Raw genomic sequence first — 18,207 nt, 5'->3', positions numbered from 1 at the left:
ATCTCCCTGCTGTGTGATGTAACCCTTCCCCCAGTTGCTTTGGCCTGGGTTGTAGTCGTATCCCATTGCAGAGCCATATCTGCCTCACCGTCCACCACCCCCCTGAGAGCACTTTTGCTACTTACATCGGTGTTGCACGACCGGTAGCGTTTCCGTTCGCCCAGGCAGTACTTCCCTCCAATGGTCGGCCTTCCAACAGAGAACAAGAGGGGAGAGAGGGGGCGAAGTGAGACGGGCCGTGCTGTGAAGGCAAGGACGCCCTGTGCTGCTCGGGCACACGGCCGCTCCATTCCCTGCCATCGCAAACCGCGGTGGCAGGGCAGGAATCCAGGGTGCTCCCCAAGGCGAAGGGCTGCACTGGGCAGTGCGAGCAGTTTACCTACCGTGGGCTGTCGCAGTGGCGGATGGATGACGATACGCCTCCCCCGCACGTCCTGCTGCACTCCCCCCAGGAGGACCAGGCCCCCCAGGCGCCGTCCACTCCCTCTGGCCGCGTCCCGAAGGGCACACACTCCCTCTTGTAGCACCACTGGGGAAACACAGAGCGTCAGCGTCCGAGAGCGCATGGCCTCCTCGTGGGCAGCTCGTCAGGCCGGCGCGGCCCAGGGGACAGCCGGGATGGAGCAATGTGAGATGGCCAGGAGCGAGTGACACTAAGCACGGGGCCCAGTCCGGCTTGTGGAGGTGCAGGGATGGGTCGGACAGGGAGGCCTCCGAGGTGCATTTTAGGGGGTGGCAGGGTGGGCTCTGGAATTTTGTCAGCTCTTTGGAAAGGGAGGAGGGGCCCTATTTCCGCTATTTCCAGAGCATTGGGGTGGGGGTGGGGGGCGGAGAGAGGGAGGGAAGGGCAAAAGTGAAGGTATTGGGGCCTGGATTGACCCTCCTGCCATGAGCCACTGCTGCTCAGGAGCCTTTGGATCGGCAGCCCCAGGCCGCATCCAGCCACTGAGGCAGACAGTGGCCATGTATCCATTCCCCATGCCCAGGGCTAGCTGGCCTGTTCTTCCCAGCACTTGCATATTCTGACCAGCAGCAGTCGGGCGACCAGACAGCAAGTGTAAAAAATCAGGACGGGTGTGTGTGTGGGGGTAATAGGTGCCAATATAAAAAAAAGCCCCAAAAATCGGGACTGTCCCTATAAAATCGGAACATCTGGTCACCCTAGCAGCAGTGGAGGAAGGAAAGAAGCCTGCCCAGTCACACGGGGCAAAGATTATGTCAGCTCCAACACCCCAGAGTCCTGCCCTTCTTTTCTCTGACTCATGTCTCCCTCCCCAGCTTTTCTGCGATCTGCCTACAGAGGGTGCCAAGGAGCAGGACGGGCAGCATGGCCTGGACCCTGGGGCAAGCGTGAGCAGCAGCAGCTCTTGGTACCAGACACCATGCAGGAGCTGATTCCCAGAGAGCAACTATGACAGTCCATTGGAAAATAACCACAGAGAGCCTCGAATCTGGATTACGCAGAAATCTCAGGGCTGCCATAACCCAGAGGGCTGGTAAATCAAGAGAGTAGGCAGGAGAAATCTTTATGTACCACTTAGAGCACAGCAGCGCCTCTTTCCCCTTCAGTCCAATCTCTGATAGCCAAAACCCTTTGCTGTTTCCTACAGCTTGATCCTTATTCCCCCACCAGCCAAAAGGGGAAAAACCAGCGCAGACCTGAAGGAGCAGATCTAGCAAGGTGTTCAGGGTTCGGGGCTGGCCCAGCAAGCAAACCAAGGGAGGGAGATAGCCAAACTCTGGATTACCAGGAACTTTGGCTAACTGGGGTTCTGAAAAAGCAACCTTCAGTTGAAGTTTATATCAATCAAAGACCTCAAAACACTTCATAACCATTAATACATTAAGCCTCACATTCCATCTTGAGAGGCTGATCGGTACCATCATACCCCTAATACAGATGGAGAAACTGAGGCATACAGAGGTGAAGTGACTTGCCTAGGGATATATAGTGAGTCTGTGTCAGAGCTGGGAATAGAACCCATGAGTCCTGGGTGCTCTAACTCCTAGACACATTGCCTCTCTTTGGAAAGCTGCCAATCACTAGCTGAAAAAATGACTGGTAGAAAAGGGTAAAAAAAGAAAAAATTACTAGAAAAAAAATCATGAAAATTTTTTTTTTCCTCATGGTGCGTGGCCAGGCCTGACCAGCAGGAATGCCCAGTTTCTAGGTGCTGTTTAATACATTTCAATCTGATTTACAGCCGAACTGAGTGGACCATTTGCAAGGAACAACAGGATTATCAATTTCTGCCTCTTTTTCTGCCTGAAACTCACAAACCTATTAATGATTTGAAACGGTTCTTGAATTTCTTTGCAACAAATTTCTCCCTATTGGAGAAACTCATGTCCATTTCATTGTGAATGTTCAGAGCCTGATTCTTCATCATGTACATCTTGCAAAGGGCACGTTAGTCATTAACAGTCAGATTTAGTCACCCTCGTCACCCTGGCTGCATGAGGTCCCGGGCAATGGAGAACCAGGACGTCAGTAGTCAAGCTCTGAAATTCATGCTGGGTTGGCTAGTCATGTGGTGTTGATCCTCTTCCCTGATTGGGTGGCATGCAGCTAACCAACGCAGCGTGAATGACGACCTTCAATTTCACAGCCTGGCGTTAGCACTCAGCAAATAGCCGTAAACGTCATCTTACTCGAATATCGGCAGTGGAAATCCTGAGCGAACACAAAAGTGGCCTGGATGCTGCCAAATCACAACTCACTTTCCAAATAAATAGCCATGGCAAAAACCAAAACCAAAACCGTCCACGCTCAGCTGACCGGAAAAAGTGATGGGTTAATAACACTGAGCTTTATCTAGCCCTTTTCAGCCGTAGATTTCAAAGCGCTTCACAAGCCATTATCCTTGCTTTACAGAAGGGGAAACTGAGGCATAGAGAAGTGACTTGCCCGAGGCCACCCAGCAGGCCAGAGGTGGGAACAGAACCCACATCTCCTGAGTCTATCCATTACACCACAGGGCCTACCTACCGCTGGATTGTGCTGTGGATAGTTCTTCCATCAACAGACTTTTTGGGCCTCATGAGGGGAGGTCATATAGTCTCTCACTTGAGCCTAAAATGAGTTGAAATTCAATTGTGCTCCTTGGTAGATTCCAGCCTTACTCTCCCCTCCACACTGGGATGCAAGAGGCAGGGGTGGGCACACAGTGCTTTTAAATCACTCACCAATGCAAACAGTAATCACACTAATCATCCGACAATTGCTTCAACCATGCATTGTCAACTCACGCTGGGGCCCTGGGCTTCCTTACCCCCTTTTCAATGGTATTGGTTTGGCATATGGTCCCCTCAGCAGCCGGTATGCTGTTGGTAATGCAGCGGTTGCTTTTGCTCAGACACCATAACTCACTGCAGACTTCCTGGAAAGGGAGACGTCGTCGGGGCGGAGGAAAGAGAAAAAAGAAACAAACAGATTAGGAATCACTTGTGCTAGCGGCAGCTAGGATTGCAGTAGCAGCATGTTGGTGTCTTTGAGAAGCTCCAGCTGGTCTAGGACATTCTCGTAATGGAAAGATTTTCAGCAGGGAAAATACAAAGATGGGGTCATATCTGGAGAGGCGCTTAGACCTCGCAACGCACACTGAGTTCAGCCCCTCTTGGGATCTGGCCCGAGGATATTTCTGGTTCTTTGGACACCGTTCATTGTCCATTCGGAGACATGGGAGCAGAGTTTTCAAAGATTTGCACCTGTGTTGGAAGCACCAAAATGGCACTAAGGCAATAAACTGAGCCTCCAGCACATCTGAACTCAATTTTTAACAGAGGATGCCTCGCAGAAAAAGTGTCTCCCAGGATTACCCGGTACATCCAATTCTAACCCAGTGTGTCCAGCCCTTCCCCTTCTCCCAGTCCTCTCCTTCTGGGGTGATGCTCGCGGGAATGTCTCCTTCTCTGGATCTCCGTTATGAATGATAAACACGAGGGAACAGATCCTGGCCCCTCTTGGTGCCAGGTGGATGGAGATCTGTGTTTACAGGGCAACTGGGAATCCCCAAGAGATGTAAAGCTGGTTTAGATGGTTTATGCCACTTTTCTCCTGGCTCCCCCAAACACCACAGGAAGTGCACTGGAGGGGGAGGGTCACAGCACTACCACTGTCCCCAGATGGTGTAACGGTCCTTAGGGGACTGTTCCTGCTGGAAGAATTTAGATCTGCCTTTAGGAGGCTCTCAGTTATGCCAGGTGCTGAACTGGCCTTCAGTCAGCTCCAGGACTGGAGGAGACAGAGGCTGGCTTCGAGTCTCCTTCGCCTTTTCTCTCATCAGGTCCTGCCCTGAGTGCATCTCGGCCCTAAAATCCCACTCCTCCTTTGAAGCAGCTCTCTATCCAAGTTCCAGCTTCTCAAACCCAGTCCCACCATGACCCTTCCTGGGCTCCAGGCGAGCTAAGCTCCCCTTGGCTGGGCCTTTTCTCCCATCAGTCCATTTAAACCCCACCCAAAAGTCAGTTCCATCACAGAGACTCTGCAAATCCATCACAGTGGCTCAACTGGAAAACGCAGACCCTCGGAACCTGCTCTGGGCCCCAATCTTCTAAATCCAGACTTCAGCACCTGCAAACCGCAACGCAGCATCTAAGGAGGGTGGCTGAGTTGGTTGCCGGATCTCTATGGTGGCCCTATGGTTATTAGAACAAGCCTATTACACAGAAAATGACTCCCTGGGGGGAGTTTAACTAGGTTTGTGGGTATTTAAAACAAAATTATAGTTTGTTTTTTTTATTATGGTAGAAACACGGCCTGAGATGTGAGAACAGGAGCTAAAGGGCCATGGCCCTCCATTAACCCAGCCTCGGCATATCCGGTATGCTCATGGTGAATAAAGGCTTTATGGCGTGGATTGCAAGACCTCTTAAAACACTGCCACCTACCAGCTGAGTCCTTTGCTCCAGCCACTACACGGCATGAACAGAGCTGCAGACCCGCTTGGCATTGTCCCAGCAAACAGGAAGGGGGGGGGGAAAGCAGCACTTGCTGTGGCCGCAGAGACTGGCTTTGGTGAGTCTGGCAGTGGCCAAGATGACCAGGTGCTGGAAGGAGGTTGGCAGCAGAGAAGTGAAGGCCACTGGCTAATACAGAGGGAGGACCAAATGGGATTCAGGATCTAGGGAAGGTGGCTGCTGGGCCTTCCCCAGAGATGCAGGGACAATGGGATTTGGAATCCAGTGCCATACGCACCAGAGTCAGGACTTCATCAGAGACACGGGGCTTACGGCACAGAGGACCCGGTGGCACGCACATCACGCTCTCAGCCCGGCCGGCTGCGATCGAGCAGGAGAGCTGAGGCCTTAGCTATATTCAGCCAAAAAAAGCCTTCGCTCATCAGCACTACCGGCTTAGTGCTTAGGATTGCCAACGCTCCAGGATTGTCCTGGAGTCGCCAGAAATTAAAGATTAATCTGAATGAAAGATTAAGTCGTCGGATGAAACCTCCAGGAATCTGTCCGACTAAAGTTGGCAACTCTACCGGTGCTGCTGATAGAGAATGAGGCAAAACCCTCCCCCACTCTGGCCTCCCCCCGCATCCCCAAAGCGGCAGGACCTGACAGTACCACGCTCATGCAGGCCGCCAACCTGCAGTCAGGTGATAGGCCATTAATCCCGCCTTCCTCTCTTCTCGGAGCGCTTCAGTAGGAAATTCTTTGGCCCCGGTGCAGGCAGCGCTCGGAACAGGAACCGACACCCTGTGATCATCAATGAACTTGTTCAGCAAGCGGGAAATCCTCCTGGTGGGTGCCGAAGGGGGCAGGACATGAACCCGACACTATGGTGCTGCTCCCGTTGTTACTAGAGTTACCATACGAGGGGACTAAGGAACAAGAAATACCGCAGCATCCTGCAGTAATGGCCCAACACCCTACAGCGGCTGGGCGTCTCAAAGGTCTGTAAAGGATTCCGGCACCCAATTCCCACTGAGGTTCAGTGGGATGCGGGCAGGCACCTAACTCCCTTAGGCAAATCCCAGCCAATAACATAACTACTGCCCCTGATTAGAGGAAGGAGAAGTCATCTCTGCTTATTGATGTGTCTAACACTTTTCATGCCTGTTCGCCAATACAGGGATGGGAGAGGGAGTCGGCTCCTTCTTGTGCATCGTCAACAGAATTACTTGCTAAGCTTCTACCAGATACATCTGGGCAGCCCACTGAAGGGCAGAGGCTCCACAGGCACCACTGGGTGCGTCTACACTGTACACTAAACCCAGGCTCTGACTCTGGTTTGATCCTAAGCCCCCTTCAGTCCCCACACCAATCAGTCTGACTTGGGTCACCCAGCACTTAGGACCTGGGTTCTAGGACCCTGCTAGGGGAGTGGATCAAAGCCTGAGTCCCACTGTGACTGGGTCCAAGCCCTGTCATTTTGCAGTGTGGACGCAGGTTGAGCCATAGACCTCAGATAGGCGGTCTGTGTGATGCAGGATGGACAGGTTAGCACAGCTGGGAGACCCAGCTCCAGCAATTGTAAACCCAGGTTTACACTACAGTGGGGACACAAAAGCACAGACCCAGGTTTAGTGTGCAGTGCAGACAGACCAACGGAGGGCAAAATTGGAAGATGACCTTTCTGTAGTAACTTGCTTTTTACATGATGCCCATCACTATAGTAACAGAGCTCCCAGTAGGGCTGCAAAGGTGTCACATGAGGACACAAGTCTCCTTACTCGTGATGAGGAGCAAGGAGGAAAGAACCCAGCTGCTCTCAGATTCCAGGCTGCAGGGCTGGCAAGGAGAACAGAAATCTTTTCACACATGAACGGGGCACATTTGATCTAGACTCAGAGAGAGAGAAATAAACATGGCATCGACAGACAGTTTCTGTAGTCGCTGTTCTGGGTAGAACTCTACTTGAATTCATTAAGGTGAATAAGGAATGTGGAGGTCCTTGGGCATCACATGGTTATGGGAAGCTGTAGTCTTTGGCCCCATTACTCTAGGATACTGCAGGTGTTTGTTTTTCTTTTTTCACACAGGAAGCACCTACATAAGCTAAAAACGAGCTGGGAAATGGGCATGTGAACTTGGAAAGGCTCCAGTCCACATTTGCAAGTACAGTAACAATCAGCAAAGCCTCCCTGCTAATATCAACCCTTGTTCATGGATTCATTTAAGACATTTTCAGGCCAGAAGGGACTGTTAGATTATCTAGTTTGCTCTCCTGTATAACACAGATCATAACATTTCAACCAACCTTGACTGCATTGAGCCCAGTCACTTCTGCTTTAGTCAAACACACGCTACAGAAAAGCCTCCCATCTTGCCTAGAAGACCTCAGGATATGGAGAATCGACCACTGCCCTTGGTAGTTTCTTCCAACGGATAATCACCCTGACTGTCAGAAACGGGGGACTTATTTCTAGTTTGAATCTGGCTTTAGCTTCCAGCCATCAGTTCCTTTGTTCTGCCTTTCTCTGCTAGATTACAGACCCCAGTGAGATATCCCGATGAGTCCAAGCTGATTGATAATCATCTGTTTTAATCCTGCCAGTCCCACAGAGCTGACACGGCCACAGGAGGGTGAGCAGGATTTTCCTCTGTCTTAAGCATCAGGTCAAATGACCAGTTAAGTTCTGATTTCAGAATCGTTTCGGTTGCTGATGATGCTAGAAGCAGAGAGAAACCAGCGTGGCCATCAGATCCCCAAAATGAGCTGATGGTGGCTGCCAATGAAAAAGAAACTCACTTTGCCTTGTAAGCAGAGTGAACTGCCGTGGAAGCTGCTGATGGATGCAGAGACGCCATCATTAGAGAATCGTCCTCTGGGTCATAATTGCAGTAAGTGAATTGCATCTGAGGGGCTCTTTGTGCATCTCTAGAGCAGGTGATGGGCCAGACTCTGATCTCAGTTACACAGGTGTAAATCCAGAGCCATTCCATTGGCTTCTGTGGATTTCCTCTGGATTTACACTGGTGTAACTGAAATCAAGATCTGGTCTTACTGTCTTTTCTTCCCGGCTGTTTTTCTTTTCTAACCCTATGTTGGCTTCCCCCACGGACCCACCAGTGGTGAGCAGAGCTGGTAATTTTACTTTAACCTCTGCAGTTTACTCCTTGTTTCTTCTTGGCCTCCCCAACGCCAACAGCTTGAACAGACCCATCGTGTGATGCCCTCTGAGACCTGCAAACCGCTCCTCCATTGATCGGTGTGGAGGCCTGAATCCCAGGCCACATCCCCAGGCTGAAAGGCAGCACCCAGCCCATCTTTTCTCCTTCCTCTTGGGATGGTCTGAGTCTTGTACTTTTCATGCTGGAAATGAGTGAGTTTTGAATCCCTCCACCTCCTTCCCCATCTAGGGTGAGTCCTGCTTCCCCCCACTAACAGGACGCACTAGCACTTGTCCAGCTACATCCCTTCCAGCCTGACAGCAGAGCTACTGAGGCACCTTACTGCTGGATTCAGCCTCCTACCCAGGTGAATCTTCTGTCCCCTCTATGGGAAACTGGCCCTTTCACACACCACATTTAACCCTTTGGTGCACAGGCCTCCCAGCTGAAGTTCCAATCGGATGGGCTGTTCAGACCCAGCGCAGGCGGGGAATGGATCAGTTATGGCAGGCATTACTTCAGGGACAGGCCCGGTGGCTGATACGGTTCACCTCCAGAGGAGCCTTGCCTTCCACAGCAGACATTCCCTGGCTTCAAGCAGCTTCCCCCGGAGTCGATTGGCTGAGCGCGACAGAGGCGGAGGGGAATTCCGGGAAAAGGCAACGGCTGGTTAATGGTCCAAAGCGCTTTCGCTGCTGGCATCCGAGCGAGACCGACCCTCTGTGAAGGGCATGTGCCAGTCTCCCCAGGAACGAATTCCCACAGGAGGGGTTTCTCCTCCTAATCGCACGTGCGTGAGGGATTTCTCCAGCCAGCTCCCAATAACCGCGATGAAAATGACCAGTCTGACCAAACCCCGGCCATCACCCACCATCTGCAGAGCGGATCAGAGGAGTAGACTGCCGCCGGGACTCCAGCGAGGACTAGGGCGCCCCCTCGGCAGCAGGTGAGGCAGGCGAGCGATTTGCTTCTGCCGGAGATGAGCGGATGGAAACCGAGCTGAGCTGAGCTCGCCCTTCGCAGACCTGACCTGGCCCCTTCCGCCCTTTCCCAGCAAAGCTAACGGGGAAAGCGCTTTCGTTTCACGCAAGCCAGCAAAGCATCGTGGGAGGTGGAAGAACGGCCCCGACAGCCCAAGCCCTTCGCGGCCCAGCCCTCCGCCCCCTCAGAACCGATAGTAAAGCAGGAAGGCTCTCTACCCCGTATTTACACTGGCGAGATTTAACTCCGTACTGGAAACGGCACTGCTCATCCGCGTCGTAGGCCTGTCCGGGAGCCACCGTTGGGTAGACGAAGTCTTGCTTGGGAGGAGCATTGTTCAAGCACAGCCCCATGCCTGAGCTGGAGAAGAAACAGAGAATCACAGATGGGAAACCTGTGCAGACAAATGGGGTTATAACCAGCCGGCTGAGAACGAGCGGTGGGCAAACAGCTACCGGCTTGGAGGTTTGGCTCAGGGGAGCCTGGGTTACCTCACCAAGCAGCTGGAGTCTGCACAACCAGGATGGAAACCTCAGTGGGACAGGCTTCGTCGAGGTCACGCAGCGCCTCCACCTCCAGACAGAGCTGGGAAGTGCAGAGGCTGCTGGGAAACTGACATGAAACAGGCGGACAAATGAACCAAACCCTTCGGAACCTCACAAAAGGATCCACCTGAGTTTTTAGCAAGGACCCAAATATTACAGTGATGGTGGCAATGGAGATACCATAGACACAGGGACCTAGAGCTTCAGACTGGTTCTCCTGCTACTCAGATGGGAGTTGCAAAGCCCGGATCTGAGTTTCAAGCTTTCCTTGAACTCTAGGCCATATGGTACTGGGGTTTCAGGTCTACCCATTGTGAAGTCTGGACTGATGCACTCATTTCCCACGGGCCCCCAGGCAGAAGGAAGAGGATAAGAGAAGGGAAGGGAGTGGGAAGGTTAGTCCTGTGACCAAAACGCAAGGCTGGAGCTCAGAGGAACTGAGGTCTGTCCCCAGTAACATGCTGGCCGACCTTGGGCAAGTCACCTAGGGCAAGGTTGTCAAACAGGTTGTCCTAAACTTAGGCAGCTAAATCCATGTTTGCGCCCCTGAGTTTCTGAAGATGCTGAACACACCCAGCCTCTAGTGGCTGCGGCAGGATTTGCGTGTGTTCAGCTCCTCTGACAGGCCGCTTCCATTTAGGCACCAAAATATGGACTAAGTTTAGGCCCCCAAGTTTGCAAGTGTTGGCCTTAATCTCTCTGGAGGGGAGTGAGGCGCCCAATTCGCTGTGACTTTCAGTGGATGCCTAACTCTCATAGGGCCCTTTGAAAAGTCAGCCCTCTATCTGTAGGCTGGAGATAATTATACTGACCTACCTTACAGGGGCAATTTTGGGACTTACTTAATGTTGATAAAGTGCTTGGAGACCCGCCCTCTGTAAGGGCAAGGTACTAAGGCTCTGATTCAGCACATCCTTAAATTTCGATATATAAGTGTGGTTGTGTGGGCCGCTGGGTTTGAAGCACCAGCCGATGGGCTTTGTGTCTTGTTGCCCACCCCGCTAAGCGATCCACTCTGACAGCTGGCCAGTTGGGTATCAGATCCGACAGAGAATGTATGGCTGGAAGGAGCAGGTCTGAGCGCAGAGCTTCTGTGCTTCTAGGGCCCAGCATCAGGTGCCTGGAGTTAGCTGGAGCCCTTCATGCAGAAGGAGCCACATGGCACAAAAATGCTACAATTAACAATGGCTGGAACACTCCTGCTTTTCCCAGCTTGCCCCCGTGTGTGCCAGGCCGTTGTGGGGATGCCCAAGTTTTGCAAGAACTATGCCTTTTCCTCCCGAACCACGGTCCCTCCTGGCTGCCATGTTCTTTTCTGAAATCAAGTCTCCAATCATCCCTCCCATGGCCTTGGGTTCCACGGCCGTGTCCTGTGGCACAAGAGGACCGTGCAGGTCCATGCATCTGAGTGGGGGTGGATGGAAGGGATGGCAAAGGGGACTAAAGTCAACTCCCCATCCCCCGCCAACCAGGTGAGACTCTTCAGGGCTCTGTGACAACAACGGAAACCTCTTTGGTGAGGCCACATTTCTCCAGCACTATCAAGGGAACACTCTTTGCCATGTTCTGTGTGCAGAGATCAAGGGGCTAAGAGGGAAGGAGTTCACTGCAGCCCAACACGAGCTGCCAGAACTGGAATTTCATGGTAAAGCCTCATGTCCCAGCCAAGGGGAGGAAAACTTGGGCCCTCGGGGTCCCATCGGAAAGGTTTGTGTTTGTTACGTTCTTTAAAAATTGCAACTGGAGGAGTCTTTGTTTTACCCCTTACTCTAGAGGGCTCTGATGCTTGGACCTTTTTAAGACTGGACCAGTGGCTGATGACCCCAGTACATTGTTTGCTCCTATCCAGCTTCGGTTTAAAGTTAACACCATCTTTTTAGCAGAGACAGGGGTCCACATCACACCAACAACCCACCATCGCAACTGATGCTAACCAGGGCCTCTTTGATAGGAAAGCTGAGGACTGCATGGCCACAAAAATGGAGCCTTCTTGTCCCTGGGAGTCCTTCTTGAGCAGGTCTGCAGTGCATTGCTAGGATGGGGGTGATTTTCAAAAGCACATCAGTGGCTTAGGAGCACATGTCCCATCAATATTCAATGGGACTCAGGGGAGAGAAGTTCAAAATTACTGAAGGAACTTTGGTGCACTAATCTTGGTGATAGTAACTAGGACTTGTGCACCTAAATCCCAAAAGGTGCTTATGAAAATCTCTTCTGTGGCTCCTACGTTGCTTAGCTCAGGGGAGGGCAAATTACGGCCCACAGGCTGGATCTGGCCCGTCAGGGCTTTCAGTCTGTCCCACGGGATTACCAGTCCCGTGGTGCAGCGGGGCTAAGGCAGGCTCCCTGCCTGCCCTGGCCCCGTGCCGCTCCTGGAAGCGGCCGGCACCATGTCCCTGTGACCCCTGGGGGAGGAGGAGGCAGAGGGATCCATGCACTACAGGTACCACCCCCCGCAGCTCCCATTGGCTGGGAAGGGGGAACCACGACCAATGGGAGCTTCCGGGGTAGCACTCGCAGGCGAGGGCAGCGCATGGTGGGGCCGCCTGCCCCGCCCCGCCCCACCCCCAGGAGCCATTTTCGAACTTGCTGGCCACTTCCGGGAGCGGCGCGGGACCAGGGCAGGCAGGGAGCCTGCCTTAGCCCCATTGCATGCCGCTGCCACCCTGGAGCCGCCCGAGGTAAGTGGCGCTGGGAAGGAGCCCGCACCCTGAACCTCCCCTGCACCCTGCACCTCAATCCCCTGCCCTGAGCCCCCTAACCCCCTGCCCTGAGCCCCTCCTGCACTCTGCACCCCCTTCTACAGCCCAACCCCCTGCCCTGAGACCCCTAACCCCTTGCCCTGAGCCCCTCCTGCACTCTGCACCCCCTTCTACAGCCCAACCCCCTGCCCTGAGACCCCAAACCCCTGCCTGAGACCCCTCCCGCACTCTGCACCCCCTCCTGCACCTCAACCCCCTGCCCTGAGCCCCTCCTGCACTCTGCACCCCCTTCTACAGCCCAACCCCCTGCCCTGAGACCCCTCCCGCACTCTGCACCCCCTCCTGCACCTCAACCCCCTGTCCTGAGCCCTTTCCTGCACACCATATCCCCTCCCACACCACACACTCCCTCCCGCATCCCAACCCTCTGCCCCATCCCTACATTCATGGCCCTGCAGACAATTTCCCCACCCAGATCTGGCCCTCAGGCCAAAAAGTTTGCCCACCCCTGGCTTAGCTACATCTGAAAATCCCCTTCCACAGTGAATGGGGGAAGCAGGTTGTGCTGCTGTGGATAAAGAGAGGAGCTGCATCTCCCGGCACCTTTCCTCAACACACAACCCCCTCTCCGCACTTCCTGGCTCAACCAAAATCCTTTGAAACGTCTCAGAAAGCTGGTGGTTTATTTGGGAAATTCCTACAAAGGGGGTGGGGGGGAGAGGAGATCTATGGAAAGGTCTGGATGCTGCAGGACCAGGTAAGTCGGGAGTAGGGTGACCAGATGTCCCGATTTTATAGGGACAGTCCCAATTTTTGGGTCTTTTTCTTATATAGGCTTCTATTACCCCCCCACCTCCTGTTCGGATTTTTCACACTTGCTGTCTGGTCACCCTAGTCGGGAGGGTTAGTGGCATTAGCAGATGATAAATGCAAACCACAGACAAATGTACAGAGGGGAGGGGAAATGCGTTCTTGGCTGGGAAAGGGATGGATACTGGAAGCCAGGGAATAGAATGTAGACGGGACATGAGCATGTGGGGTAATTTATGAGGTTGGGCAAGGAAATCACTGTCAGAGGCTGGAGAAGTCTCTGCTCCCAGGGGGAAAGGATGGGCGGGGCTGGCCAGGTTTCTTACTCCAGGAAGCTGGTGATATAATCCCGGCTGCAGGTCGACCATACGAAGGGGTTGGTCTTCATGGTGATGTGAGCCGCCATGAGCTTGGCTGTTTCCTGTCCGCGGGAGCCGCAGCTGTTGCCAACTCCATCATGGTTCATGCCGAACCTGGAAAAGGTCACAACAACAACGACAAAGACGCGAGCTGCGGTTACAGGCAGCTGACATCCCTCCAGCGTGTCTGTGCACAGAGCCACGGGAGGCCAGACAATGCCAAGATGGCCAGTCTCCTTGGCTGGGGGAAGCCAATAAGGGATGCTGTGCCGATGGAAGGTGCCCTGGGAGGTGGGGACTTTAGGGTGCAACCGGTCAGCTTTGCCTGCCCCTCCTGGGTACGCCTTCTTTCTCCGGGCCTCCCACCGCTTCTGGTTTCTGATCCCTCCCTCAGGTGGGGGACTAGGAGTGGGAAAGCATGGAAGAACGGGAGCGGGGGAAGAACAGCGAGGATCTGACCACATGGCTGAGTAGGGAGACAGGGCTGGTGGCAGAGAAGATTTGGGGGGGGGGGGGGGATTGTAGGGAGGTGTGTCCTGGCATTCACTGGGAGGTAGCGGAACCTCACTTGGTCAAAGAGAGGGAGTGGGACTCTGTCTGGGAGGAGGGAGATGGACCGGGGAGGAGTTTACTCAGCTCTAGTCTCTGAGTTCCATATCCTGTTAACTGTTTCAGGACCATGGAGACTGTTCTCGTATAGTTTCTTTCCCCTGCTTCTTCAGCTTCACTAGCCTTACTTTCTATCCAATTTTGCTTATCCTTTTTTGCATTGTTTCTTTACTGCTTTGTCAAGGAGGAACAAGAAAATAGATGGGTGGAACACTTCCAAGAAGTGCTAAACCAACCAGAACCAATGACAAGACTGGAATTTAACAATGATAAACCATTAGACCTAGATATAGATGTATCTGAGGTAAAAATCGAAGTAGTAAAAAAAGCATTGCAGAAGCTGAAAAACCACAAGGCACCTGGTTTGGATGGCATTCATTCTGAGATGCTTAAATATGGAGGCAAAGATGTGGAATCAGTCATCTGTTCACTTGCAACAAAATATGGATGGAGGTAAAGTGCCGGAAGAATGGACCCTCGGTATCGTAATCAAGTTACCAAAGAAAGGTGATCTAAACAATTGTTCAAACTGGAGGGGAGTAACACTTCAATCTGTCACAGGAAAAGTATTAGCAGTGGTCCTCCTGAGCAGAATGGAAGGAAAGATGGATACCATCCTACGTGAACAATCCGGATTTAGACAAGGGAGATTGTGCGCAGACACTATTTTCACCCTGAGACGGATTATTGAGAACACAATTGAATTCCAAGGCAGTCTTGCCATCGATTTTGTGGACTTTCAAAAGGCATTCGATAGTGTAAACAGAGAAACAATGTGGAAAATTGTGGAACAATATGAAATTCCAACAAAATTAATTAACATTATGAAGGCATTCTATGCCAACTCAAAATGCTGCATTAAAATGGAAAATGGATTGAGTAAGACATTCAGCATCAAGACAGGTATAAGGCAGAGGTGCGTCGTGTCTCCTTTTTTGATTATGCTAGTCATCGACTATGGATTCAAACAATGCGACAGTGATACATATGGCCTAAAATGGAACAATTCAAGACTATCTGATCTCGACTTTGCTGACAATATCGCTCTTATCAATGAAGACGCCAACGGACTACAAAAATGCACAAACCAAGTAAAAGAAGTAATGGAGAAGATAGCTTTGAGATACAATGCAAAGAAATGTAAAGTCATGTTAATGGAGACTCTAGGGACAGAAATCAAAATTGAAGAAGAGAAACTGGAGAAGGTGGACAATTTTACGTATCTTGGAAGTAGCATCAGCCAAGATGGTACTAGTTCTGAGGAAAGAAGAAGAATGGGAAGGCAAACACTGCATTTAGAAGACTCAAAAACATCTCCCTCAAGACAAAACAGAACGTACGAAGCAATTGTTATCGCCATCACAACATATAGCAGAGAGACATGGCAACTTACCAAGAAAGGTATGCAAAAGCTGGATGCGTTCCATCACAAATGTCTGAGAACAATATTGGGAATAACATACAGAGATAGGAAGACGAACGAAACAGTCAGAAACATTACTGGACAAGGCACCCTCTCATAAATAAGCTATAAAAGAAGACCTCAGTGGCTGGGACATGTGCTGAGCATGAGAAGAAGAGCGCTCACCAAATACCGCCCTTGATGGAAGCCAGAAAGTGCAAGAAGAAAGAGAGGAAGACCATGAATAACATGGAAACGAACATCAAGCACCTCAACATGAAATGGGAAGATTTGGAGAGAAGGGCAGTTGACAGGCAAGGAGGGCAACTGTGGGTAGCCCAATGTGCAGCAAAGCACGGGATGGGCTAAGGTCTAAGGTAAAGTAAGTCTCTGAGTAATGAGTGCTGAAAGCCTGATCCGGCGGGGTCATCGCCTGTTGATGGCAACAAGAGTTGTGTTGCCGCAGCATTTCACAGGATTGGGCCCTAAATGACTAATAGTCTCCCCTCCCTTGAATTAATGAGACTCACTCTGCACTGGGCTTGTAACACAGTATTATAGGAACATGGCATTTCCTCTGTTTGACCAGACCATTGGGCTGCCTAGTCCAGTGTTCTGCTTCTAGCTTCAGAGGATAGTGTAATAATCCTGACCACCCACAATGCACCTCGACAACTGGGCATAAAAGCATGTGGGGCAAAAATTCCTTCCTGACCCGTGGAGGTGGCAGCTGAAGACATGGAGCATGAGATTTGACTGCTCTTAGCTTAGACCTACATAACTACAGGATGCTATTCTTGTCATTCTTGATATTTGTCATTGCTGAGGCACATAGCTAAGCAGGATTAAAAATGAGGAGGTGATAAATGTATTCATTATTATTAAATATTTCTACTGAGGAGCATGTACATGTGAGCTAACTGGGTGGGCCCACCGTGCAAGGTGTGGTACAAACATATAATAAACAACAGTCCCTACTCCAAAAATTTACACAAGAGAAGATAAAGTGTCAAGGGGCTATTAGTGCTTAGGCTTCAGGACACCAGCGCATCACTAAGGTCAGGAATAAATTTCCCTTCCCCACAGTATAGCGTCGGACATCGGTCCAGCTGCATGAGGCATCACAAGTTTTCCTGTGATGCACGGAGCATTGGCCACTGCTGGAGACAGGACGATGGACTAGGTGGACCACTGGCCTGGCCCAGTATGAGCAAGAAGGTGAGATCTCAGACTACATGCACTACTGGTGTGATCTGCTTTGGCCCGGAGTGGGGACACTGGCCTATCTGTTCTGGTGTGGATGTGGGATATTGAACTGGATGGACTGTTGGTCCCACCTCGCATGGCTATTCCAAGGTCTTTACACTGAAGACGATTCTCCAGTTGGTTACTGGTGAGAGCAGCCAAAAAGGGGAGGTCTTTCCTGTTAAGCGACTCCCCGGGGGAACGCTTCCGGGTGTAACACTCACGTGTGGCCGATCTCATGGGCAATGGTGAAGGCAGTGGCCAGCCCGATGTCCTCGTTGATGCTGCAGCTTCTCTCTCGCTCACACATTCCTCCCACTGGGGCCAGCCCTAGGAAAGGCAGCTACGGTTGGTACGGGGCCAGTGAGGAGCACTGGTGGCTGGGTGCCAGGCCACGGGCCACGTTTCAGGGTTCAACAGTGTGCTTTGGGCTTAATGTTTATTCGGCGCGTTAACCTGGCCTGGAGGGCCTGACTCTTCTCATTGACTTCAGTGGACTGTGTATCACGCACTAGAGCAGGACAGGAAAGTGGTTTGCTGGGCTCCGGCACCCAGGTCTCCAGCTACTCCCAGTGCTGGCCACGAACTCGCTTTGCCGCGAGATGGCTGGCAACAGCAGGAGGGCTTGGAAATGCCAAGTGCCAATAAAACTCCACCAGACTTCAGATCTGCTCCCCAGATTGTCTACACAGTGAGGAAGCGGGGCTGGTCACAGCAGATGAGCTCAGTGGGGACAGAAAGGCCCATCCAAAGCCTGTTTTCAGCAGACTGAATATCTGTCTATAAAGGGCTGAAGCCACAGTCCTGCCACTGCCCATTGGAGAGAGACAAAGCCCAGATCCTGGGCTTCCACTGAGGGGGGTTGATTGGTGCCCATCACCACTAGAATCAAACCTGTGTCCATCTGTGCTGCTCAGCACCCCGGAAATATCTCTGGGTTCCTCTGTCCCTCTGCACACAGAACGCCCCAGGCACTGTGCCTCAATGCTGGGCACCCTCCCACCCGCAGAGTCGGAAACAAGGCAGCGGGGTGGGGGGGGAGTTTGGCTATTTGTTAAGAGCATAGATTGCTACCGACAGGTGCCATACTAAGACAAGGTAACCCTCTTTTACCTACAGACCAGGTGCAAGCTTCCCACCCTACCCCACCAACCTACCAGAACAGGACACAATCCCACGATGAGTGAGGAGTTCGTCCTCAGTTCTTGGCCTCCCGGCTGGACCACCTAGCCTCTAAGAAGTTGCTTTGAGATCCACCCTGTCTATTTTACTTTGGGGGAGTATACTCGGCCCTCCCTTCCATGACTGCTCAGTTTAGACCAGAACTTAAGGAGACCCTGTGTATGGACAGTACAAGAGGGCAGAGCCAGAGAGAACTACATGGTCTGTGTCCAGCAGCGGCAATAAAGAATTCCCTTTGTGTACATCACAACAGAGTCCTAGCTCTCTCCTCTGCAGCCAGGGAGACTGGGCTGCTGACCAGCCTTCAGAAC

The 18,207-nt window shown here is 52.0% G+C and overlaps 1 protein-coding gene across 1 annotated transcript in view; it reads right to left on the bottom strand.

The window, feature by feature from the left end:
- Window positions 1-18,207, bottom strand: part of ADAMTS10 (ADAM metallopeptidase with thrombospondin type 1 motif 10) — a 100,409-nt gene that overhangs the window by 28,634 nt on the left and 53,568 nt on the right. The window contains exons 9-14 of the mRNA XM_074939438.1: window positions 16,939-17,044; window positions 13,426-13,572; window positions 9,261-9,402; window positions 3,273-3,380; window positions 384-529; window positions 126-189 (exon numbers count right to left, since the gene is read on the bottom strand). Coding sequence (XP_074795539.1) covers window positions 126-189; window positions 384-529; window positions 3,273-3,380; window positions 9,261-9,402; window positions 13,426-13,572; window positions 16,939-17,044 — 713 coding nt within the window. The remainder of the gene's footprint in view (window positions 1-125; window positions 190-383; window positions 530-3,272; window positions 3,381-9,260; window positions 9,403-13,425; window positions 13,573-16,938; window positions 17,045-18,207) is intronic.

The sequence above is a fragment of the Natator depressus genome, chromosome 25, assembly GCF_965152275.1.
Source record: "Natator depressus isolate rNatDep1 chromosome 25, rNatDep2.hap1, whole genome shotgun sequence".
Taxonomy (NCBI): domain Eukaryota; kingdom Metazoa; phylum Chordata; order Testudines; family Cheloniidae; genus Natator; species Natator depressus.
The sequence above is the reverse complement of the archived record's forward strand: the minus strand, read 5'-3'. Positions and strand labels throughout refer to the sequence as shown.